The sequence below is a fragment of the Cebus imitator genome, unplaced genomic scaffold, assembly GCF_001604975.1.
Source record: "Cebus imitator isolate Cc_AM_T3 unplaced genomic scaffold, Cebus_imitator-1.0 Scaffold134, whole genome shotgun sequence".
In the NCBI taxonomy this organism is placed as follows: domain Eukaryota; kingdom Metazoa; phylum Chordata; class Mammalia; order Primates; family Cebidae; genus Cebus; species Cebus imitator.
In genome coordinates, this window is record NW_016107449.1 from 4,935,358 (window position 1) to 4,960,874 (window position 25,517).

At 48.0% G+C, this 25,517-nt stretch overlaps 2 protein-coding genes across 5 annotated transcripts in view; both read right to left on the reverse strand.

Moving 5' to 3' along the window:
* Positions 1-9,279: 9,279 nt before the first annotated feature.
* INSM1 (INSM transcriptional repressor 1) lies at positions 9,280-12,251 on the reverse strand. The gene has a single exon (XM_017541509.2). The coding sequence runs from the start codon at positions 11,978-11,980 to the stop codon at positions 10,424-10,426; it is 1,557 nt and encodes a 518-aa protein (XP_017396998.1). The 5' UTR covers positions 11,981-12,251; the 3' UTR covers positions 9,280-10,423.
* A 7,192-nt stretch (positions 12,252-19,443) lies between these two features.
* Positions 19,444-25,517, reverse strand: part of CFAP61 (cilia and flagella associated protein 61) — a 302,253-nt gene continuing 296,179 nt past the window's right edge. For 2 of the 4 annotated variants that reach the window (XM_017541511.2, XM_017541510.2), the window contains exon 27: positions 19,444-19,935. In XM_017541511.2, the coding sequence (XP_017397000.1) occupies positions 19,735-19,935 (201 nt within the window). In that variant the 3' untranslated portion in view covers positions 19,444-19,734. The remainder of the gene's footprint in view (positions 19,936-25,517) is intronic. The other 2 variants (XM_037743091.1, XM_037743092.1) reach the window with 1 other exon arrangement.

The window sequence follows — 25,517 nt, forward strand, 5'->3', positions numbered from 1 at the left end:
AAAAAAAAAAAAAAAAGAAAAGAAAAGAAAAGAGAAAAGAAAGTGGCCCGGGCAAGCTAGCTTTCAGCGACATCCTCACTGTGGTGCTGCGTACACCACCATTCACAGCGAACTCATGCCCCTCTTACAGTTTGCATCGCAGCGTGTTAAAGCGAAGCAAAAAGCGGTGTCAAATCTAGAATCTGCTGGGATGCAGACGCCAACGTGACAGCCTTAGCTATCATCACACGGTACTAACTTTACCCGGTTCTCTCACCAGTACTGGTTATTTGTGTTTGCAAGTTGGGTCGTATAGAAATAACAAGTTCCTCCAATGCAGAAGATGGGAAATAACTGGAAACAATGTTACCTTGGCTCTGCTCTCTCTCCCGGGTAAGATTTTCAGCCCATTATTTTGGAATCAAATTGCCAAAACACAAATCAGCTGTTTCACGATGTGGGCTGAGAACTGTACGCTCCCTAGGCCACCATATCTCACTCCCTGCTGTAGCAGCCCCTTGACAAGAAGATGGAACCAGGGCCCCGTGTCACTGTCCATCTGAATTCTCCCACACTGCAGCAATTGCTACCTTAGAGGTTTCTCTTTAGGAACTAATTTCCTTCTTGATCTCAGTTAAATGTCCCCACTTTCAGGCCATGCCATTTCACAAGGCCTTCCATTTCTTCATGTGTTACACAGGGTAATGACCTCTCTGACCTCATGGAGGCACTGTGAGAACACACTGAGTAATTCATGTGAAGGCCTTAGACCAGGCAAGGTTGGTTAAAGTTGCTGAGTTAAAGTTATCTTATGTCTTTAACAATTTTTAATGAATTGCTACCAAACACCCTCGAAATGTTAATATGAATTTAGTCTGTTAATGTTGTTACCAACCCATCATTAGTCGGGGTTTGTGTCCCTGGGTTCCTGCCCAAGCCATCAACCCTTCCTAGGCCAAATTTACTGGGGGCAACAACTGGGAGAACTCATTCTATGACCAAGACCTCAAATTTTAAACCAGTGCATGTAAAACCTCAATGTGCATACAAATTCCCTGGGGATCCTGTTAAAATACAAATTCTGATTTAGGAGGCCCAAAGCGGGGCTGGCAATTCTGCTCCCAGGGGATATGGACCTACAGCTCCTTGGTCCACACTTTGAGTGGCAGGGCTCTGAACGATACATACTACAGAAATGTACAACTCATTGTCCACTAGCATCACCGTAACGGAGATACTTGTGGGACTGGGTCAGAAACCTGTTCTAGAAAAAAGTTTCAAGTCATCGTTGTGAACCTCTAATCAGAGCAGAATTCTCATTGATCTATGTCCTCCAAATGCTCAAACGTTTGCACAATTAAAAGAGGTCATCAGTTACCAGGAAGGTGTTGTTGCTATTAAATTAACACTATTTTGAGACAAATCAATGCTAAGTTGAAGTTATATTCTGTCTTTAACTCATTTTTAAGCTAATGGTTACCAAAAATCCTTAAAATGTTAGGTTGAGCCATATAAAGTTTTTGATACAAAACTTCTTATTTTTACTTATAAAAACAGCAGTCCTCACGCCTATAATCCTAGCAGTTTGGGAGACTGAGGCGGGTGGATCACTTGAGACCAGGAGCTGGAGACCAGCCTGGGCAACATAGTGAAAGCCCATCTCTACTAAAAATTCAAAAAAACAAAAAGTTAGCCAGGCGTGGTGGCGCATGCCTGTAATCTCAGCTACTTGGGAGGCTGAGGCACAAGAATCACTGGAACCCAGGAGGCGGAGGTTGCAGTGAACTGAGATTGCGCAGCTGCACGTCAGCCTGGGCAACAGAGTGAGACCCTGTCTCAAAACAAAAAGCAAAACAGCAATGTCCTATGGTTCAAACTAAGAGTTGTGATTTCACCTGATAAATGAAACTGTCACTGCAGTGAGAAAACAACCTTCAAACCAGGAGACAACCTTCCTCTTCTGTGTAGACTTCTGTGGATGACTTAACAGGCTGGAATTTGTGTGTATTGTCTGAGAGCTCCTGTAACTGAGATGATGAATAGGAACAATATTAACAAAACTATCTTGGAAGCAGTTTCCTACTTTCAGAAAAACTTTCTTAATTCTCAGGGCCAGGTGCGATGGTCCACACCGGTAATCCCAGCACTTTCAGAGGTCAAGATAGGAAGATCACTTGAGCCCAGGAGTTTGAGACCAGTCTGGATAACATGGTGAGACCCCCATCTCTATAAAAAATAAAAACTTTAGCCAGGCATTGCTGGTGTGCATCTGTCATCTCAGCTACTCAGAAGGCTGAGGCAAGAAGATCGCTTGAGCCCAGGAGGTCAAGGCCACAGTAAGCCATGGTCACGCCACTGCACTCCAGCCTGGGCAACAGAGTGAGACCCCATCTCAAAAAAACAAAACAAAGATCAGGTTGAAAAAAACATGGTACCTTGGCCAGGCGTGGTGGCTCACGCCTATAATCCCAGCACTTCAGGGAGTTGAGGCAGGTGGATGACTTGAGGCCAGGAATTCAAGACAAGCCTAGCCAACATGGTGAAACCCCATTTCTACTTTAAAAAAAAAAAAGTACAAATATTAGCCGGGTGTAGTGGCACATGGCTGTAGTCCCAACTACTCAGGAGACTGAGGTGGGAGGATCCCTTAAGCCAGGGGGGCGGAGGTTGCAGTGAATCAAGATCGCACCCCTGCACTCCAGCCTGGGCAACACAGTGAGACTGTCTCAAAAAAAAAAACAAAAAAAACACACACACACACACACACAAAACGTGGTACCTTAGGCAGTGACACCTGTCAAAATGGTGATACTAGATTTTGCAATTTTCAACACTTATGAATGCTGAGTTACTGAGTTTATGACACTCAACACACAACTGAGCAAAGCGCAGTTTTCATAAGGACCAAATTTCTATCTAACCCTAGGGAGGAATTACTGCACTATTTTATTGTCTATTGTATGATATTATTGTCAGCAAACTCTCTCTATAAAGAGGAGAATAGTAAACATTTTAGGCTTTCAGAACCATGTGGCGGCCTCTTTCATAACTACTAAACTGTTGTTGTAGCATGAAAACAGCCACACAGGCTGAGTATGTGAGTGAGTATGGCTCTATGCCAATAAAACTTTATTTACAAAAGCAGGTTTGTGCTGGATTGAACCAGTGGGCCTTAGTTTACCAACCCCTGGTCTAGTGTTTTCTCTTATAATAATAATAGAGATAGTAAAATACTGCAATGATGGCAATAATTCTGGAATCCCAATATAATCTTAGAATGTAAGGTCATAGTTATTGCTACAAATAAGTCAAGGTAAGTATAATACGCATTTAATTGTTTTTCATCCTTTTTAATCTGAATTACCAAATTTTGGAAATACTGAGAGCAAACATGGTTTTCTCTGTGACTAAGTTTTCTGATACAAATCTGAACACTAATTGTGAAACTGTTTCATTTTAAATCAACAGTGATTTAAAACTGTAGATTGCGTTTAGTGATTTATCCAGATAGTCATGTGAAAAGCCTCAGGAAGTTATCAAGGATAATAATTTTGTTTCAAAAGACACAATAAAGATCTAGTCAAAGATGTGAGGAAAGCAGAACGTGTTCCTTTGTGGTATAAAATATTTGTTGAAATCTAACATGATTCTGTTCCAATTTGGGCACCCAGATTTGACTGGTCCTGCCTGCTTTGACCCCGACGGCCTCTACCTGATCATTTTTCCATCAGTTTCTGCCCACCTCCTAATAACAATCTCTTTGTAGCTGTACTTATAAAATGGCGAAGGCTCATTGTACATACTGTAGTAATAAACAGCAATAGAAGAGAACTGCAATCAATCGATGTTACAAGCCTTTAAATGGCAACACTGGATACATGCATTTCAGCGTAACTTCCCCATCCTTTTCTGTTCTTTGTGCTGGGAGGAAACTGTAGCCTGATGTTTTTTCCTTCTGTGGAAAGCTCCCTCCTCTGAAACCCACCCTTCCAGGCTCTAACGCCTCCTCTGCATCCTATCAGATTTGACACATAATAGCCTCTTGGCTCCCTCTCTTCATCCTGTCACTGTCAGGTGTGACTGTCACCTGGCTGTGGCGTTTGAAAAGGGGGCATTGCATCAGAGTCCTGGTCCTGCACAGCAGAGACGAAGCAGATGTTGAATTCAAATAAAAGGCCCTTCTTTGATGAGTGAAAGAGAAGAATAATGAATTCAGGTTGATGTTGCCAGCATTATTGTCTCCTGCTGCACAATACTTGGTCTGCTGGTTCAAACCACAGGGAAGGAGCAGGGAATGCCTGGGTTCTGATGACGGGGAGGCGGCCCTGGGGAAACTAGATGCAAACTGTGTCAACAAGTTTCTCAGAGACACTGGGGGAGCTGCACAATATACGCATGACATGCTGGAAACAGGCTCTCAGTAATCGTGCCTTTAAATGTGTCCTGCTGGCAGTAAACATTCTGTAGGTTTAGTTTCAATTTAGTGAATGTTGAAACTTCTAAGGATGGTTTATCTCCATGTGGGCTTCTGTGAGGAGCTAGAGAAACAAATATTGGTGCTGATGCTTTGTGTGGAAATGCTACCAGGAAGACCACACAGGATAGAAACCTTCAAACCAGACAAACACGAAGGCAGTCACCCCAGAACCCATCTGCTCACCATATACATTGCCAGAAGGAAGTGGCATGTCCTGAACATTCCACTTTCCAGATGCTACACAGCAAGCCTACAATCTAAGTATATGGGGCACAAATGATGGCGGTTGGGTCTTAGGATACGTAGGAGTATGTTTGAGTTACTGAAAACAATTTAACTGATTTCACAACACATTTTCGAATGTGCCCTGTGATTCTGAGAAGCATATCAAGCCTTAATAATGACCAAAAAGTAATTGTGATTGGTAAATTTGTAAGCCAGGTTGATTCTCTCATCCAGCTATGAGAAATCAATTCCCTGCACCCCAAAGGTCCATCGCACATGGCTTGCTGGGATGCCACCTCTTATCCGGCTCTGTGGCTTTCGAAACCCAATCTGGCCTGTGTTAATTTCCTCCTGCAGGTCCTCTTGAGGAATATGTCCAAAGGAGCAGGACTAGGTCATCTTCAGAAAATCCTCTTGCCTGGTTAGTTTCCCTGATGACATCAAAACCTGTAGCTGGTTGTTTATAAAAGGTGAGGGGGTGTTGAAAAGTATTGATCTGTTTCCTTAGCAGTGTCAGAAGAAGGCTGTAGTTCCCCAGTTCTCCCGGGAGGAGAAAAAAAGATTTCCCTATTCATCAAGATCATTAGGCAAGTAGGTACCATCCATCTCTGGTGCCTTATTCCTGAGGAGTCAACATACCTGGCCTCACTTGGAAACCTCAGCTGATGAAGGTGCAAGGGGACACGAGGAACTCTAGGCTGCAGCCCATCAGAGGGTGGCCCTTTGGCTCTGCATATTTGTGAAGAGCTCTTTATTCTAGGGTCACCGGGCTCCTGTGGGGCTTGTGACCAGGTCTCTTTAAGTTATAGAGCCAGCTCCCACTGCTGAACTTGTCTTTGTGTTCCTGATGTACCTGCTAGTGACACTTGCCATATTAGAACCCAGGAGTCATGAGTGCACCAGACTTTCCCTGTGAGTACTGGTCATTTAATACTGCAGGTGGGTAACAGAGAAATGACGTCTCTCCAATGGTTATGATGGGATGGAACTTGAAGATGCCTTTCGCTGCTCTCTTTCTTGCCTGGGTGAGATTTGGGGACTATTAGATTCGGGTTGTGTTGCCAAAAGACCCATGAGATGTTGCCATCATTGACGATGAGAACCTGTGTCTTTAGGTCACTGCTTTGTGCTCCCTGCTTCGGTACCTCCCTGAAGATCAAATGGAAGCAAGATCCCTGCATGTTGCTATTCAGTTGGTTCCCACACGGGTGTGTTTTACCACCTGTGGGTTTCTCTCTACAACTCAGTTTCCTCTTCAATCTCTAAATTCCATTACTTCTAACTTTAACTACTAGAGTATTACAGCTTCCTTTAGTCTGTCCATCAAAGAACCATAACTAATCCTGGCTCTGTAACAAGCTAAGTGGGCGACTCATCTTATCCCATATATGATCCCATAGACTTAGCCCTGGGTCTGTTTGCCAGAAAATTTCTCTGCAAGACCTAAATGTCCGTTCTGCAAAAAAATAGCAAGTTTTGCTCAAAGTAACCCTGCCACAGGCCAGTGGGTTTGTAACCGATCCTAATGCCATGGAACAGCACTCGGCAAAGAGGAGTGCCCGAGGAGTGCCCATGTCTATGTGAAGAATGCAGGCCCCTCTGAGCTCCTTACTGCCCATCCTCAGCTGGGCTCAGGAATCTCCCCAGATGTTCCACAAAGGCTCCAGATGCCCTCAGGGCATCAGCCAGGAGCATTATCTGTGGCTTACTGATGAGGAGACCGAGGCCTTCTGGAAGCCAAGTGACTCAACTTCAGAAAGCCAAACCTTGTTCGAGGCCCTTTTCTCTTTTGCAAGACATTTGATACGTGAAGAATTCCTGTAGTGTTATCGGGTCACTCAGCGTGGTTGGGAGACACTTCTGCTTTGTTCTGAAGACTCTGTGGATGGCTGTGGAGTTCAGCCCAACTGGGGGAGGAGGCGGCCACTCACAGAGGAAAGTGAAGCCGATAAGAAATGTCGCCCCCTCCTCAGCAGCATGTGGGCAGCAACACGCCAGGCACATCCACCTGTGGCTAGTGCTGCCCTGGCTGATGTTGCATACCCACGTCTCTGCAGGACCCTAACATGCCCACAGGTGCCCTTGTGCAGCTGGAGTCCAGCCAGCCTCCTGGCTTCATTTCTGCTCTGCGAGATCTGGGTACTCCCAGATGGAACCCAGAGACAGGCTTCAGAGGGGCTGAAAGGTGCGATCACTTCGTCCACTGTGCTACACAGAAGGAAGGCGTGCCTCCAAGCACAAGCCTCCGAGTGAGTCACTCAGGTCAAACCCTCGCCAGCACAACGTTCCTGCTCTAAGGGCGGCAAGAACCCCATCGTTTCCAGGCCTCCAGGGAAAAGGCAAAGCAGGCAACAGGAGAAGCTGCCTTGAGAGGACATTAAAAACTCTGAAGGAAGGGCTCAACCAGCGTGGCGTGCAGCTGCTGTAGCCACAGGCTCACTCTGGAACCAAAGGAATGCTGAACAGCCTTTTGCTTTTCACTGTAGCACGTTTGTATGGAAGTAGAGAGGGGTGAAGGCACTGGCAAAAATCAAACCTCTTCCGTTTGCTTCCCTCTTTTAGCTCCTCCCTCCTTAACTTTGTTACTTTTTCTGACCCCCTGGGCTTCTCACCCCCAAATCCTTGCTGTGGGATGGTGTGGGATTCTCGGGTGGTTTCCACGGATGGCCTTCCCAGTTTGCAGCGTCCCCAGAGCACACAGGATGCCCACAGCCTCCTTCACAGATTTGGTAAAAAGTGTGTGCGCTTTGACGTGATGTTCTGGGATAGGAACCTTGTGAACTTATTATCCAGGGGGGCAAGAAAAACGGGGGAGAGCCTGATTCCCTCGCACAGAATATTCTGCTAACTCATACTGTATTACTAGGATAGAAATTGACCAAGGTTTTCTATTTTTACACAGTTTCATCACCTTCAACATACTCCATTTACTCTACCGTTTCCTTCTATATCTCACATCAGTGAAACTTTGGGTTCCATTTGAGAAAAGGTATATTTGGTCCATTGCAGTAAATTTCCACGAGTGACGAAGGAACATGTTTGTGAACAACCAAATTATATTTACCCTCGTGAAGTGGATCTTAGAGGAATTTATGTTTTGTGATTATGGTCGAGAACCACAGTGAGCCCAACGTAGGTACAAGCCACCATTTCTGCAGCCAAGTCTGGACTCGCCATGTGCGGCCAATCTTCCAGCTTTTCAGGAAACTTCTATTGCCACAGAATGTGCATACGCGGACCCTCAGTTTGGGGTGTCTTTTAGTGTGTGCTGTAACTCAGAATATTTTCAGTGTTCCCATATTACTGTTGCAGGAGGGGAGAGGCGGCAGCTATCAGCCCACACATTTGAGTTTTTCTTTGTTTCATTCAAAGTTTTCAGGATGTTATAAATGCTGCTCTATCCCTGTGCTTTCACGTTGCACCAGCCCTGAGCTTTTTGTTCTTTTATTTTCCAAACTGGGAAAATACGTAGTCATCAGTGATAAAAAGCAACCCGCAATTTGTCCTGGAGGCAACTTACCTGTAGTGGTTTCTCCTTCATTGTTATTCAAAGGCTGTTTCCAGAGCCTCACAGAGGGAGGAATATTCCATATTCCTGCTAACTGAGCCTTTGGCTAAACCCCATCGCACAGAAAACTTGAGGCTCACAATCTGAAAATGATCTCTTTCCTCAGTGTGTCCTTCCAAGTTCCTCAAGGACTGCCCTTCGCAGCCTCATTCCAGCTCCTCTTTGGAGATGCAAATCCCTTTACTGTGCAGATTTCTAAAATCTTTTTGGCAGACAAACGTTAGATATAGTGGGCCTCAGGGAAAAAAAAAAAGCAGGAAAAACACACAAAAGGAACATGCACGCACAATTGTGAGGTTTAACACAGCTCTTTCATCAAATGTTTCCAAGACAGAGGAAAACAACCCAAAATATTCACTGGTGAGAGTCAGAATTGTTCTTCAAAGAGCTGAGTGACACATAACGGAAAACATTGTAATTACCTGTTATTAAATTTAATACCCCAAACAGATGGTGTTCCATTTTGCCCCCAAACAGACTGCTCACCTGATTGGAAAATTATTTCTAAGCCCTTACCCCCAGTTGCTTAACTTCCCATTGCATCCAAATGTGAATCAGTTTGCCGCTGGTACTTTGCAGATCTCACGGTAAAGTCATTTCTCCTTTCTTGTAGATGCTAAGGAACAAATACTACCCACTTTATTTATCTGAAGAATTACTGTCACCCTAAGCCCCAAATTGTTGGGAAATGAAGGATTTGCTAAATGAAAGTGGAGCGAAAAGAACAGCTTCTTTGATGTAGATTTATCGGAAAAGATGCCCAGGGCCTTCATTCTAGCCCGCCTCCTGATACATTACTGAGGACCCCAACAAGGCTTGCTTCGGCCAGCCGCGCTGGAGGCTACACTCTCAGGCTGCCGGAAGGGCAGAGTCCTGCAGCTGCGGCTCACCTCTGAAAACCCACCACCCTGGTGATGGTGGTGGTTCCCTTTTTCCTGATAAAAAATAAAATTAGCTTCTAAGGAATCATCAGAAACACTACTTTAAATTCGTCCTGAAAGCATGTGATGCAGAAATCAGGCCACCACACTTTGACTTTGAAAATATTTTATTTGAATAGTAAATAGTTATACAGTTGAAACAGTTCTATTGAAGCTTTCTATAAATAGCTAACAATTACGAAAATAATGTATGTAGAAAAGAGATTGCATTGAAAAGTAAGAGCTGTCGGTTGTACAAGGGCCCTGGGGACCCTCGAAGCAGAATTAAATGGTAGGTTGTCTGTAATTCACTCAGAGATATAAAAGTTAAAACTTTAAGCAGATCCCTTTAGAAAAAGGCTCTCTTCTAAAACGCACAGTGGAATGTCAAGAGTGGCAGGGTGGGGAGAGGGAAGCGCATCAAAAAAATCTGCAATCAAATAATATCATAATCTTCATAATTAATATAAATAAATAAAGAATAAATAACAATTACTCATAAATCAACATATACATTTAGAGGGAACTGATAGTCCTACCTCAACAAAGATGATCAAACCAAAAAGTCTTACGTGAAACACTGAGGCAGTTACTACAGCATCTTCAGGACACTCCCTTCCCTCCCCCCGAAAACAATCCCAACAACAGTTCAAGGCATTTGTGGCTATACTAAAGAAAACTCTTTTTTTAAGCAATTTGATTTGTTCACATACAAAAAGGTAAAGCCAGACTCCAGCAGTTCACAAGCCATAATAAAGCTAATCGTGTGGGAAGTTCAATTTACAGCCTGTGAAATATAAAGGCATTTATTCCTCAAGATTCACTCAAAACAACCCGTACGCTACATACATAGAGAGCAGAGATTGGTAGGCGAGGCGAGAGTAGAGCGCATTTCTAGACCATGAACACAGCGAATACTAGCAAGAAAAACAGCTTCTCCCCGCCAAGGGGAGGCTTCCAACCACGAGACAAACGCGTACAGCTCTTCTCCCTTGTACATAAAGAGACTGACTCCTGTTGCGCCATGGGGGTTTGGGGGTACACAACGTAAAAGCGGGGGTTCCAAAAGGAGTCACAACGAGAGGATGGGGTTACCGTCACGCCACACCGAGAAACGGAGACGACACTTTCACCCGGTGGGGGCGGGGACGAGGCTCCCCCAGCGCAGACTGGGGTTCGGGCGTGCAGGGCGCATTCTCTTTGTGGGTCTCCAAGCGAAGGCACAGTTCCGGGGGCCGGGGTGGAGGGCGCGCTCTAACAGGCCGGGCGCACGGGCACCTGCAGGAGGATCACCTGTCTGTTCTCGGATGGGTGGCACTTGTTGATGTGCCGCGTAAGGCCGGGCGAGCTGTAGAAGGTGGCCGGGCAGTACTTGCAGGGAAACACCTGGGCGGCGTGTAGCAGGCGCAGGTGGCGCTCCTGGGCGCCCTTGCTGGGGAACGACTCCCCGCACACAGGGCATAGGTGGCACTCGGCGGACGCACTCAGGCCCAGCACGCCGGCTGCCTCGCCTTCGCCGGCCGCCTCCTGGGGCGCCTTCTCGTCGGGGCCGGGGTACAAGGCCAGTAGGTCCTCGGCCGCGGGCGCTGGAGGCGCACCCTTGGCCTGCAGCGCCTGGTGATGCGCCAGCAGGTGCTTGCGTAGGTAGGCCTGGCGGCGGAACTTCTTGGCGCAGTGGTGACACTCGTAGAGCCCGTCCTCAGAGCCCGACTCGGATACGCCGCCGGGGCTTGGCGTGTCCCGGTCGCTGCCGCCGCCCGGCGCCTCCCGCGCCTCAGCCCTGGCTGCAGCTTCCGGCTCCGGCGCGCGGGCGGCGGCGGGCGCGGGCCGCGGTTTGTGCCAGCGGCGGTGCGAGGCCAGGTTGGCCGGGCAGCTGAAGACCTTGGCGCACTCGGGGCAGCGGTACTCCACGCGCACGATACGCGAGCACTTGTGCTGCGCCAGCGCGAACGGGTCGGCGTACTCCTCCTTGCACAGCTGGCAGATGAACTCGCCCAGCGGCCGCGCTGCGGCCCCCGCACGGCCCCGCGGCGCCTCCACCGGGCCCTCCTTGATCTTGAGCCCCAACACAGGCGACGTGGTCACCTCGTCCTCGAAGTGCAGCTTGCGGATGGCCTTGGGCTTCTTGGCGCCAGGGGCCTTGGCTGCCTTGGCTGGCGGCTCGGCGGTAGCGGCGGCGGCGGCGGCAGTGGGTGGGGGCCGCTTGCCAGGGGGCCGCAGGGCGGCGGCGGGAGGCAGTGGGGGACCGGGGCCTGGACCGCGGGCCGCCTCGGCGCCCGCCGAGAACGCCGTGCCCATCTTGAGCTCGGCGGGCGCAAAGAGTAACGCATCGCCGCCGCAGGTGCCGCCGCCGCCCGCTCCGCCTGCGCCGCCGCCGCCGCCCCCTCCGAGCAGCGCTGCGGGCGTGGGGAAGGACTCAGCCGAGACCGGCGAGCCCAGGTTGAAGCTGCGCTCGAAGTATTTGTGCTTCTCGTGCTCGCGGCTCACGGGCCGCGTGGGGCTGTAGAGCGGCGCAGGGTGCGCGGCCTCTGGATTGCCGAAGTGCGCCGCCCGTGGACCCGGCGGGGGTGGTGGCGGCCCCGGCGCGCAGGCGAGCGCGGCAGCGAGCGCTGCATGGGCGCGCTCCGCGGGCGGCGGCGGTGGAGGCGGCTGCAGCGGCCCTGGGCCCGAGTTCGGCGCCGGGGGCTCGGCGCGGGCGCCCCCACAGCCGGGCGAGAGCAGCAGCGCACGGTCGCCGTCCTCGCCGCCGCGGACCCGGTAGGACACGGGCGTGGACTTCTTGCTGCGCTTCACCAGGAAGCCGCGGGGCATGTTGGCGCGGCCCGAGGGCACGGCACTCGTTCGGTCCCCCCTCGGCGCTCGGCCCCGGCGGCCCTCAGTGCCCTCGGCCCATGGCCCGGGCGCGGCGGCTGCGGGACTCGCGTGGCGCCGGCGGCGGCTCGGTCCAGCTCTGCGCCCTGCACGCGCGTCCCTGTCCCCGGGCCGGGCAGCCGCTCCCTTTTAACGGGGGGAGGGGGCCATTGTTCTCGCCTCCCGCTTCCCCCCGAGCCAATCAGAGCGCCTACAGCTCCTCGGCCTGGCAGGGTGGGAGGGCGATGGGGCGGCCAAAAGAGGGCCTGGACTCGGGGGTCGCCCGGTAGGTGCAGCAGATGTACCTGAGGGCGCGGGGCCCCCGCGCGCGCCCCTCGGCTGCCCCGCCCGGCGCCGCGGCCCCGCCCGGCCCAGGCACACGCCCGGCCCCGCCTCCTTTCACGGTCTGCTGCTCCTCTATGGGGAGGCGCACGTGCCTGGGCTTTGTGTCTCTCCTCCGGGGGGCGCGGAGCCGCCAAATGGGCCCGTCCATCAGCGCGACAATGCACGCCCCCCTCCCGCACAGGGATTACCCGCGGGTCGCGAGCAAAATAGCAACAAAGGAGAAGAATGGCCCCAAATATGTCAGGAGGGTTCAATCCGCGAGCCAGAGCCGAGGGGGAAGTTGTGCGCGCTGATTGGGTGGGGGCGGGGGCGCGCCGGGGTGGCGCGGGGAGATCGGGGCGTCGGCGGAGGCGCATTGGCTCCGCGTGGTGTTTGGGAAATAAACAAGAATCCGAGAAAGCCGCAGAGTCCCGGCGGCCAAGAGCCTCCGCCGGTACCTCGGACGGATAGGCCGCGGGACCCAAGAGGGGTTCCGAGTGTGGACAGGGGGCCCGGACTTATGGCAGTGGCCGAGAGCGGGCGATGTTTGTGCTTGCAGCCTCGGCGTGACTACGGGGCTCGAGGTTTCTTTGGAGTTTGAGAAGGAATTGGCGTGACCTTCTCAGTCTCCAGAAAGCGCGGGGCTGAAGCGGGGGCGTGCTGGGCTGGGCTCCCAAAGGAACGTCAATTTCTAAACTTTTGGGTTCTTGGAGGCTTGGGAATGGTATCTTTGGTGGGGCCCGGCCCAGGCCTCCCGGAGCCTCCGCGTGGTTTGGGGCTGGGTAACCCGGGTCGAGTTGGCCAAAGCCCGAAACGCGCATCGGCCTCGTGCACCCCAGTGAAGTTGGTTTTCTCCTCCCCGCGCAGCCTCATGCATTTTCATTCCGAGCGGGCATTTTGTTTGCCGGTTGACATCAGATGCTAAATCAAGGGCTCCAATCAAGGCGCTTCGGAATAAAGGGGCCGCCTGTCTGGGCGCAGACCCCCCGGAGCCGTGCCCCCTTCACCTTTGTGAAGGAAATTAACCTCCCGCTATTGAGCGCCGGTCGCGGCCAATCTGGACGCAAAAGAGACGCGTGCTGGACTGGGGGAGGGGGGGCAATCTGTCCTCTGAGGCAGGCTGCAGCCTCGGCGAGGACATGCCGCCTCCCCTGTGCCACCAGGAAAACACAACAGCGAAGACACCTCCCACCCTCACCCCCGCCACCGTTACGTTTGGACCCAGACTGGCCGCCGGCCTCCGTACTCTGTCCAGCCCAGACCCGAGGAAGCACAAAAGGCAGAACCTCCCGGGGACAGGGCAGAACCCCACGAAGTGCATAGTGGCCCTGATCGTCCATCACTGGGGAACAAATGGCCAAGCCACATAAAATGTCATATGCTTTGAGGAAAATGTCATTTTATTGAAAGAGAAGGAAACATTTTTCTGCAAAGCTCTGTACACCAGATAGATTTTGCTGAGTTTTACTTTCGCTATATTCCACTGAAGGTATTTAATTGTTTTGGATTTTCCCTCTGAAAATACCCTGGCGTAGAAATTAAACATGTAAAAATAGAGTCCACATGAGTCATAAGTTGTGATGGGGACAGTTGTTAGGCTTAAGGGGTTAATCAAGTTGGGTAATCAAGGGAAAGGTATTTGATAATTTTATGTTTGTAATATTTTAACCTACACACTGAAAAGAGAAGAATGCATATAATGAAATATATTTTGAAAAGTCTCACCCTAGTTTTCAAAATGCTGTGGTGAATGGTAGTTCCCTCCCCCCCAAAGTTAGGAATCTTAAAATGAGTTATCTAAAATTTATAAATACATTTCTATCTAAAAGTAACTGATGTTATTTCCTTGTTCTGGAGCGCTGATTAATATTGCTGATGAAATTAGAAGTGGGAAAGGGATTCCGAGACAGCTTTAGCCAATTTTATTTTCTAATCACGAATCCCATCTGGATTGTAGAATAATATAGGGCAGGGGCTCGGCCGGCCATATTCGGTCTTGCATATGTAACACTCCGTCCATTCAACAGATAACAGAGTTAGTCACCTTGTGAATCCTTTAAAAATAACAACACCCACAATTGTAAATAAACCATGGGGGTGGGGGACCACTACCAGCAACAAAACAAAACACCACCTGCCTGAGTGAATTCAAACAGGGCTCTGAATTTAGCCAAGGGAAACTATTGAACGCTACTGAGATACAGAGATTCAATGAATCCGTGTCTTTTTATTTGTGGCTTCTAGTCTTGCCAGCCGAAATGAAATCTGCTTTCAGACGGGTACAGTAAAAATAAATAGACACCTGAAAAATACTAGTATTGGAAACTAATTTCATCACCCGGGGCTGGGAAAGAATTGGGCTGCGCTCGCGCGCACGCACACACCAGCGACCTCCAAGCAGGTGTAGCACAGCCCGGGCCGTGGATAGCAGCCGCCTTCTGCTGATTTTTTCAGAATTTGTGCGCCCGCAAGGATGGGGACATCGGGTCGAGATAATTCTCTTTGCCTGGGAAGGACAAACAGCCACCGAACTGCGCCCCCGACGCCGGCCTTAGCACACGAGATTCGGAGAAGCGGCCGCGTGAAGTTAAGTTTGGGGAAACACTGATCGTGGATTTGTCCCCCTCCAGAGGGGCTTTGCGAAAGTCAATGAGCATAAAGATCCAAGGCAGAGGCACCCAAGTGTCCTTCCCCAGCTTCAGGCGACTCCTCCCCTTCCTGCGGTGTCCTGGCCAGCCCTTTGGAAAAATCCCGGGCCTCTTCACTTCTTGTCCGCCGACTCCGCGGTGGGTTCTTCCTTTGACGACTGCGGAGCCGGAGGCCGCAGGCGCTCCAATTTCTACAATCCTGGTGTGCCGGGGTGCCGTCGGGTCGTGCGCCAGAGTTCACTGTGACCTTCACCTCGGCTGGAAATCAAAGTCAAGGCAACAGGGAGTTTGTAGAAAGCGCGAAGCTTGGAACTAAAAGTAGAAGCGGGGCAACTTCTGCGGAGTAGTTGGCTCCTTGGGGTGTCTAGGAGAACTGGCGGCCCTGGCCTCACGGGAGGAACCAGGCGGGCCCGCATTCTCGCCCCACAGCAGGTAGCGACTTTGGAGACGCCAACGTTGGTAGTGGGGGGAGTTGTCAGCAGCCCCCACCATTCCCACTTAGCTGCAGACCGCTCTTCTGGCTTCACCGAAGCCGCCACTCCCGGCACTCAGTCCCGGAGCCACAACCCGGCAGGAACCCTGCGTTGCCGCCGCAGAGCCCGCCGCCCCGTCCCGGAGGGACCCGAGCCTCCGAGCGCCCGACCCGAGCAGGGAAGAGGCTTTGTATTTGCAGGAATGAGGGGTGGTTGTGTCAGTCCCAGGGGCACGCGAGAGACACGCGCAGCCCGCCTGCCCGCCGCCCCACCCGGCCCGGCCCCAGGCACCTTCCGGGCCTCCCGCCCGCGGGCCGTTGCCTTTGTTCGGCGCATTAGCATAAAGCTGCCAGGGATCTCCCGTTTAAATAATTCCACACAAAAGGAGAGTGCATGAAAGAGAGCGAACAAGGGACGATCCGCGAGGCTGCGCCGAGCGCCCTCGCGGGGAGGGACCGCGCTCAAGTATTTCCCTCCCTTCGAGTTTCAAGTGCCCCCTGGCAATCTGCTGCGCGCCCATTATTCGGCCGGGGGCGGACTGGCCGCCTCTTTTATCCCCCCTCCCCCCGAGAGTGCCGTCGGGGCCACTGCACGCTCCTTGAAGTGCCCTCATGGCTGTTTGTTTTTGCCTCGGCGGGACCGTCGGGCCGGGGAGGGAGGAGAACGGGCAGGAAGACCCGGGTGGGCGGCGGGAAGGGTGGTGTTGGCAGAAGCTGGCAGTGGCGAAGCCCGGAACGTGAGAAAGTCACAACCAGAGAATTAGGTCAGGAAGAGTCAGGACCGCACTGAACCCATCAGGATGACTTTGAACTTGGGGCACAAGGGGTCTCCTCCACCTGGGAGGTGCCGCTGGTCCGTGCGCCTCGGTCTAGAAACGTTAACTGACAAAACCCTTCAAAACTGGCCAGAAAGGCCGCCGCGACCCCGATCCTTTCCCCATCTTCTCATGCCACTCACACCTGCACCCCGCCTCGCCTGCCGCAGGAGGACGGAGATGCAGCCAGGCTCGTGGGGGCCGCAAGGGCGCACTTGCTACCTCGGCGTGGGTTCCGGCTATGGGGTTAGCGGGTGCTTCTCTCCAACCACCGCCGTTCCTCTCCCCTCCTCCTTTCTCCTCCCGTCCCTGCCCTTCTCCCTCGCCCTCCGGTTCCCTCCCGGCGTCTTTCGCCTCCTCTCTCTCCTCCTGTCCCTCTCTCTCCTTCGGGCTCTTCCCTTCTTTTCTTTCCCCTCCTTTCTTCCAACAGTCTCACCTTTCCCTCATCCTTCTTCTCTCTCCCTACCTTTCACACCTTAACCCTCCCACTTGTCTCCCCCCCACCAACTGGCCCCCTTCCTCTCTCCCAGCCGCTTCTCTCCACTGTCCCTCCCTCCCCGTCCCATCCCCCAGTCCTCTTTGCTGTCTTCCTGCTCCCCTCTCTCCTCCCGGCCCTCTCTCCTGTCCCTTCCCTCGCTTCGGTTTCCATCCTCTCTCCATCTCTTCCCCCCACCTCTTTCCCAGTCTTCCATTCCTCTCTTCTACTCTCTTACCTTCTCTCTCTCCCCCCTCCTTCACAGCCCCCTCACTCTTCTCCCTGCTCTTACTCTCCCCCCACTCCCCACAGGCAAACGTGTGTTACTTTATTTGTCTAGAGAGAGCCTATTTGTTCAGTGATGTGTGGCCTCCTGGTCGCCTGCTTTAATGGGGGGACGCGGAGGCTTGGTTTCTGTGAGCATTAGCATACAGCTGCCGGGCCCTGCGCCCCTGCCGCCGCTCACTTTATCCCAGCCTTATCATCGCTTCTTCTCTCAACCAGAAAACAATCAACAGCTCCTCGCACTCGGCGACTTTCGAGCCCTGCTCCCTGCTTCTTGGCTAACACTCGCTCACTCGGGTGCGCACCCTCTCTCTCTCTCTTTCTCTTTTTCCTCTCTCTCCCTCTCTCTCTCTCTCTCCCTCTCCCTCTCCCTCCCTCTCTCCTCCTTCTCCTCTTGTAAGGGCAAATATTAATTGGCTGGCTTTACATTTTATGCTCCATGCCATATTTCCTTCCCTCCCTCACTTCATCGTTGATTTTTCTCTTGCCCTCCAGTAATATTTCAGTCTAATAAAACCATAAGAAGCCATTTTTGGAAAGGCGGTTTAAAAACTGACATCTGTCAGGAGAGCAATTGCGGGCATCAGAGGCAGGGTCATTGAATGTGATTTGAAAGAATAAAACTTTGGAAAATTAACTTTGGTATTTTCTCATTAATATTCTTTGCTTAAAACTGTCCCCAGCTCAGCAGCAAGTGCTGAAATGTGTAGAAACGCCAAGCATTCATTCCACTTACAGAATTCATGCCTTGTACAACCCAAGTCCAAATATTGGTCTCTTTCAGGCCCTTCCTTTTGCCAAGCTTTATTTTCCCAAAGCCCTTACAATAGTCAATTGCAAGTTATGACCAACAACTCTTGAATTCCTCTTTTATTCTTAGGAAACTTGTTCAGTGATAAAGCTTTCAAATCTGAACAGATGTGCTAAGGTTCTTAGATTCAGGAAATTATTTAGCATATATGCTAAATAGCCTATAAATTACCCACTTTCTAAGTGTGAGATAAGGATTAAGTTAATGTCACTCAGTACACTTTGTAGACTAAAATATATTCTAGATATTTTCAAGTCTGCTGTGATACTTGTGGAGCTGCAAGACTCCTCAAAAGGCAGCAAATGGAAACTTATCGTCACATTTATGCATGATTTGGTATTAAGGTTGACATTGTCATTTGGGGTTATTTTATGTGACTAAAGGCTTTTTAATGCTAATACTTGGTCACAGAAGTCATAACTGTTGATCCTCTGAGGTTGTTCTGTTAATCTCCATCCAAGGGTCCAAGGACCTGTCACAGAAACTTACTCCATTTGCTGATGAGTTTGACCCAGGTCCTGTCAGGGGAAGGGGACAGGGAGGAGAATTGTTTGAGCCAACTCATTCACCAGCCCCTGAAATATGGTTCCACCTGTGCTGGGTCTGAATTCTGAAGAGTGGACCAGGAGTGATTGTTCCCCTTTCAAGTGACACAGTGTGTACCATATGGCCAATGCTGGATCCTTCCCCGCCCCCCCAAATGACCCATGCATTTGTGGAAAATGCACATGTGAAGGAATTAGGAGCATTTATTGCTTGCTTTTGCCTGCCTTGGGAAAGTCAAGAGTCCAGTGTTCTGGAACAATTTTATTTTGCAGAAATATCAAATAACTTTGTAGTTCCAACAAGTTAGCAGTTTGCAGCAGAGAGTTTGATAAATGTGTACACAGTTCTGCAATGCCAGCTCTGACTTTCCTTCTAATAGCTGTGTATCCTTTACCTTGTGCCAACTTTTGCTCAACATTTACATAAAATACAACACATGAACAAAATCTGGATTGTTCACGAAAACCAGTTTTAAACTCTGCTGGTGAAAAATTGTGTTATATTATCTACTAAGAGAGACCCAATAAATGAGAACACTCTTAAGTGTTTGTTCCCACTCATCCCTGAATTCATGCAGTTTCTAGTGGGCAATTAATTTGCTTTATTTATAAGAAAAAGGGTTTCTGATCCATATTATATGTGACATGTGCTAGGGACCCCCTCACCCCACCCCCAACGCAAAGCAACAGTGCTAAGGGTCAAAGAAAATGAACTAGATGAACCTCCCACTACCACGTTCTAGTCGAAAATCTGTGTGTGAACCCCTTGATCATCCAACTTTTCTGTGACTTTATGCTCCTCATCTGCAATTTGAAACAGAAATACAGCTTCCTCCCTTCCAAAGGCCATGTAAGCTTTCCTACACAATCCCCGTTTCTGATGTTGGACTATAGGGTTCATTTCTCATCATCTGTTTGCTAACTTTCCATTCTGGGCACATTTTCTTTTTTATCTCCTGTAAGTATTCCTGGGTAAACATGTGAAGAACTAACAAGACTGGCAGCAGAAGTTTCCAGGAAATCAAACAGAATCACACCCAAGGTAAAAACAAATTTTACACAGTATGATCTCATTTTATTGCTGAAATGGATTATTCTGCACAGGAACATGCCTGGTATTTGCAGAGCGAGCCTGCCCCCGAACAGAGGCACACGACCGTGCGCCACCTACTGGAATGACAGAAAAGTACAGGCATAAGTTGGGGAAGGAAAGGAAGACACAGAGCCACCAGGGACTGCTTCGCTGTCCGACCAGGCTGCAGAGAACTTTTCTATTTCTACAGAGCGCGCTTCCAGGAACTACATACATGACAACCATAAAGGGGACACCCTGCCTACAACTAAATGATGCCCGGCCATGCGTACATGGGCAGGAGGTAGCGATTATAGCGTAGGTAGTCAAGAGTGCTTCTCTCCACCAGGGTTTTGTAGATGGAGTCCTCGAAAACTCTTTTGAGGCATTGCCTGGGCTTCTCAGCAGGGTTTATTTCCTCATCTTCCATCTGATGCGCTAACTGCTCTATGGAAGGAAGGTCTTCCTGCTGTAAAACACAGTAAGAGGCCAGATACAGAAATTAATCGGATTCTACATAGTTATAACAGGAAGTTTCGTAAAAGTGAAAACGGTAGTAGTCAGCTCTGCAAGGGTGGTCAATTATTTTCCAGCTTTTGAAAACTGATTTTTAATTGTGGCAAAGCACCTATAACATAAAATGTCTTATTTTAATAATTTTTAGGTGTACAGTTTGGTGGCATGAAGTACCTTCACACTGCTGTGTGAGCCTCGCCACAGTCCATCCAGGACGTTTTCTTCTTCCTTAGCTGAAACACCAGCTCCCCAGCCTCCCGTCCGCCAGACCCTGGAAAGCACCTCTGTCTCTATGAATGTGACTATGCAGGCCCCTCATATGAGTGGAACCGTGTAGTATTTGTCGTTTTGTGACTGGCTTGTATCAATATGTCACACAGGATGTCCTCAAGAGTCATCCAGGTTAGTCATTTCAAGCCCTTCATTTTCAAATAAAAATCATCTGTAGATCATACTTGTTTAAAAAAAAAAGGATTAAACTTTTTTACTTGGAAGGTCCTAGATGGTTTTCTTGGTTGTAATTCCCAATAAATGGGATTTTAAAACCTTAGAATAAATTCACAGTCAAGTCCAATTTTATTGATATATATAAAAAGACATGGCTCAGAAAGAATCAAGTTGTTTGAAGTGGAGAATCATATGCTGTACATATCTATAAAATCGTAGAGATTTTCCCAACATTTCATTATAAAAATTTTCAGAGACAAGTTGAAGAATTGTCCAGTGAACGCCTGCACACCCCCACCTGGACTGCACAGTTAACATCTGCTATATTGGCTTCACCGCATATCTGCCCTCCATAACAAACTTCTAGAAAGCACATCCCCCAAAGTTGAGCTGGGTGCTTTCCAAACACCGTGATTCTTGAACATCACCCTATATCAAGAGCCTGTGGACTCCGATAGTACATTTATTTCAATTTCCAATAATTCTTTCTATTTTGAACAGAAAAAAAGGGCAGGGTTTTATTGAATTATTAACTTACTAGTGATAAGAGCTTGCAGGTAGAAAAACAGAGGCAAGCTATATGGAGGCATAAAGTCATTGTCACTTGGCTAAGCAAGACACAACGAGGTGTTGGAGATTACGCACACATTGGAAAAAGCAGTCAGTGGGGGTTGCAGGAATTCGGCTTTAAACAAGATCGATAAAGGCAGTGACGGGGAGAAGGCAACCGATGCTCACAACTAAATGTTGGAAGTGCTGAAAACTTTGGGTGGCACCAATAAGGCCTCAGGGATATCTTCTGCAATGTATATGAGGTTGGTTCTTTCTTCCTAATTTTTCTGGAGAATTGTATAAAACCAACCAGAAACAATGACCTTACTAAAATCATACAAGATTTTGAGCTCAGATGGTATGCTGCTGTTCCGACACTGGGTTAAATAGTGTAAAATCACAAAAAGGAACTCTTAAAGTTTTTTTAGCACCAACAGTGAACAAGAATTCCCTTTTCTCCACATCCTTGCCAACCTTCTATCTATACCAACCATACTAACGAGTGTGAGGGGGTAGCTCACTGTGGTTTTAATTTGCATTTCCCTGATGATTAATGAGGTTGATCATTTTAAAAATATATATTATGGTCATTTGTACAGTAAGTCCTCATAGCTTCTTAGAAACTGTAACTTTAAGTATTTTACTATAAACTAAGTGATAACGCACACTCACACACACTGGGACCATTAAGACATGCCAATTAACCTTTTGTGTCTGGCTCTTTTCACTTAGCACAGTGTTTTGGTTTTTTCTGATCTTTGAACTCCAGTGTACCTGGTGAAAACCCGCAATGCACACGGACATGGGCAGAACATGCAAACTCCACCGACAGTGGCCCCAGGAATGACTTTCTTTTCCTCCTCAATATTACAATGAAAGGATGTTATTCAAGGACCTACTGTATGTCTTCTTTTGAGAAGTGTCTATTCAGGTCCTTTGCTTATGTTTATATCAGGTTATTTGTTTTTCTCTTAGTGAATTGTGTGAGTTCCCCATACATTTTGGATATTAGCCCCTTATAAGATGTATGATTTGCAAACAGTTTCTCCAAGTCTGTGGGCTGTCTCCTCTGTCTCTTGTTTTCTTTGCTGTGCAGAAGCTTTTAAATTTGATATAGACCCATTTGTCTGTTTTTGCTTTTGTTGCCTGTGCTTTTGGTGTCTCATCCAAAAAAATTCTTTCTGAAACCAATGTCAAGAAGTATTTCTCTTATGTTGTCTTCTAGGAGTTTTACAATTTCAGGTCTTATGTTTAAGTCTTCACTCCATTTTGAATTGATTTTTGTGTATGGGCTGAGAGAAGAGTCCAATTTCATTCTTCTGCATGTAAATACCAGTTTTCCCAATACCATTTATTGAAGGGACTCTCCTTTCCCCATTGTGTGTTCTTAGTACTTTTGTCAAAAATCAATTGACAGTAAACGTGTAGGTTTATTTATGGCCTCTATCCTGTCCCACTGGTACATTTACCTGTTTTTATGGCAGTATCATGCTGATATGGTTTGGCTCTGTGTCCCCACCCAAATCTCATCTCAATTTGTAATCCTCACGTCTGTCAAGGGAGGGAGATATTTGGATAATGGGGGTGGTTTTCCCTGTGCGGTTCTCGTGACAGTGGGTTAGTTTTCACGAGATTTGATGGTTATAAAGGTTTGGAAGTTCCTCCTTCGCTCTTCTCACTCTCCTGCCGCCTTGTAAAGAAGGTGCTTGCTTCCCCTTCCACCATGATTGTAAGTTTCCTGAGGCTTCCCCCGCCATATGGAAGTGTGAGTCCATTAAACTTCTTTTCTTTATAAATTACCCAGTCTCAGGAAAGTTCTTTATAACAGTGTGAAAACAGACTAATACACATGCTGTTTTGATTACTATAGTTTTGAAATATATTTTGAAATCAGGTAGTATTATGGCTCCAGGTTTTTTTATTTTCTCAAGATTTTATTGGCTATTTGTGGGTCTTTTGTGGTTCCATATGATTTTTAAAATTGTCTTTTCTATTTCTGTGAAAAATGACATTGGCATTTTCATAGAAATTGCATTGAATCTGCAGATTGCTTTGGGTAGTATGTAGATTTTAAGAATATGAATTCTTCTAATCTATGAACACATGATATCATTCCATTTATTTGTGTTGGCTTCAATTTTTTTCATCAATGTTTTATAGCTTTCAGTATACAGATCTTTTAACTCCTTGGTTAAAAACTCCTAAGTTTTTTTTTATGCTTTGTAAATGGAATTCCTTTCTTAATTTATTTTTCACAGTTTATTGTTAGTGTATATAAACCTTACTGACTTTGTTTTTTTGAGACAGAGTCTCGCTCAGGCTAGAGTGTAGTGGTGTGATCTCAGCTCACTGCAACCTCCGCCTCCAGGGTGCAAGCGATTCTCCTCCCTCAGCCTTCTGAGTAGCTGGGATTATAGGTGTGCACCACCAAACTAATTTTTGTATTTTTAGTAGAGATGGGGTTTCACTATGTTGGCCAGGCTGGTCTTGAACTCCTAACCTCGGATGATCCACTCGCCTTAGCCTCCTAAAGTGCTGGGATTACAGGTGTCAGCCACTGCACCCAGCCAACACTACTGACTTTTGTATGTTGGTTTTGTATCCTGCAACTTTACTGAACTTACTTGTGAGTTCTAACAGTCTTCTGGTGGAGTCTTTAAGGATTTTATGTATATAAGATCATGTCATCAGCAAACAGAGACAATTTCACCTCATTCCTAGTTGGATGCTTTTCATTTCTTCTTCTTCCCTAATCGCTCTGGCTAGGACTTCTAGTCCTCTGTTTAATAGAAGTGGCAAGAGTGGCCATCCTTGTCTTATTCCTGATCTTAGAGAAAAAGCTTCAACTTTTCATCACTGAGAATGATGTTAGCTGTGGGCTTGTCATATATGGTCTTTATTGTGTTCAGGAACATTCTTTTTGTATCTAATTGTTGAGAAGTTTCTTTTTAGTCATGAAAGGATGCAAATTTTGTCAAATGCTTTCTCTGCCTTCTAGCATAATGTTTTGTGATTCATGTGCTTTGTATCAGTACCTCATATCTCTTCATGGTTGAATACTATTCCATTGTGTGCTAGACCACATTTGTTTATCCATTGATCTGTTGATGGACATTTGGGTTGTTTCCTCCTTCTGGCTGTTCTAAACAGTGCTGCTTTGAATGTCCTTGTACAAGCAATCATTAGAATACCTCTTTCAATTCTTTGCTTGTTTGTTTTGTTTTTTTGAGATGGAGTCTTGTTCTGTCCAGAGAGAAAATGAAGCATTTTTTTCCTTCATTTCAATCCTGGTGAATCTGAATATTATGTGCCTTGGCGTTGCTCTTCTTGAGGAATATCTTTGTGGTGTTCTCTGTATTTCCTGGGTTTGAATGTTGGCCTGCCTTGCTAGGTTGGGGAAGTTCTCCTGGATAATATCCTGAAGAGTATATTCCAGCTTGGATTTATTCTCTCTGTCACATTCCGGTACACCGATCAAATATAGATTAGTTCTTTTCACATAATCCCACATTTCTTGGAGGCTTTGTTCATTTCTTTTCACTTTTTTTCTCTAATCTTGCCTTCTCATTTTATTTCATTGAGTTGATCTTCAATCTCTGATATCCTTTCTTCTGCTTGATCGATTTGGCTATTGAAACTTGTGTATGCTTCGTGAAGTTCTCATGCTGTGTTTTTCGGCTTCATCAAGTCGTTTATGTTCTTCTCTAAGCTGCTTATTCTAGTTAGCATTTCATCTAACCTTTTTTAAGGTTCTTAGTTTCTTTACATTGGATTAGAACATGTTCCTTTAGCTCAGAGAAGTTTGTGACTACTCACCTTCTGAAGTCTGCTTCTGTCAATTCGTCAAACTCATTCTCCATCCAGTTTTGTTCCCTTGTTGGTGAGGAGTTGTGATCCCTTGGAGAAGGAGAGGCATTCTGGTTTTAGGTGATTTCATCCTTTTTGTGCTGGCTTTTCCCCATCTTTGTGGATTTATCAACCTTTGGTCTTTGAAGTTGGTGACTTTCAGATGGGGTCTCTGAAACCAGAAAGGATGGATGTCCTTTCTGTTGATGTTGAAACTATTTATTTCTGTTTATTAGTTTTCCTTCTAATAGTCAGGCCCCTCTGCTGCAGCACTGCTGGATGTCCACTCCAGACCCTGCTTGCCTGGGATTCACCCATGGGGGCTACAGAACAGTAAGGATTTCTGTCTGTTCCTTCCTCTGGTAGCTTTGTCCCAGAAAGATACCTGCCAGATGTCAGCCAGAGCTCTCCTGTATGAGGTGTCTCTTTGGATATATAGGGGTCAGGGAGCCGCTTGAGGAGGCAGTCTGTCCCTTAACAGAGCTCAAGTGCTGTCCTGGGAGCTCCGTTGCTCCCTTCAGAGCTGCTGGGCAGGGATGTTTAAGTCTGCTGCAGCAGAACTCACAACTGCCTCTTTTCCCAGGTGCTCTGTCCTGGGAAAGTGGGGCTTTATTTGTAAGTCCCTGACATGCTGCTGCCTTTTTTCAGAGATGCCCTGCCCAGCAAGGAGGGAGTCTAGTCACAGTCTGC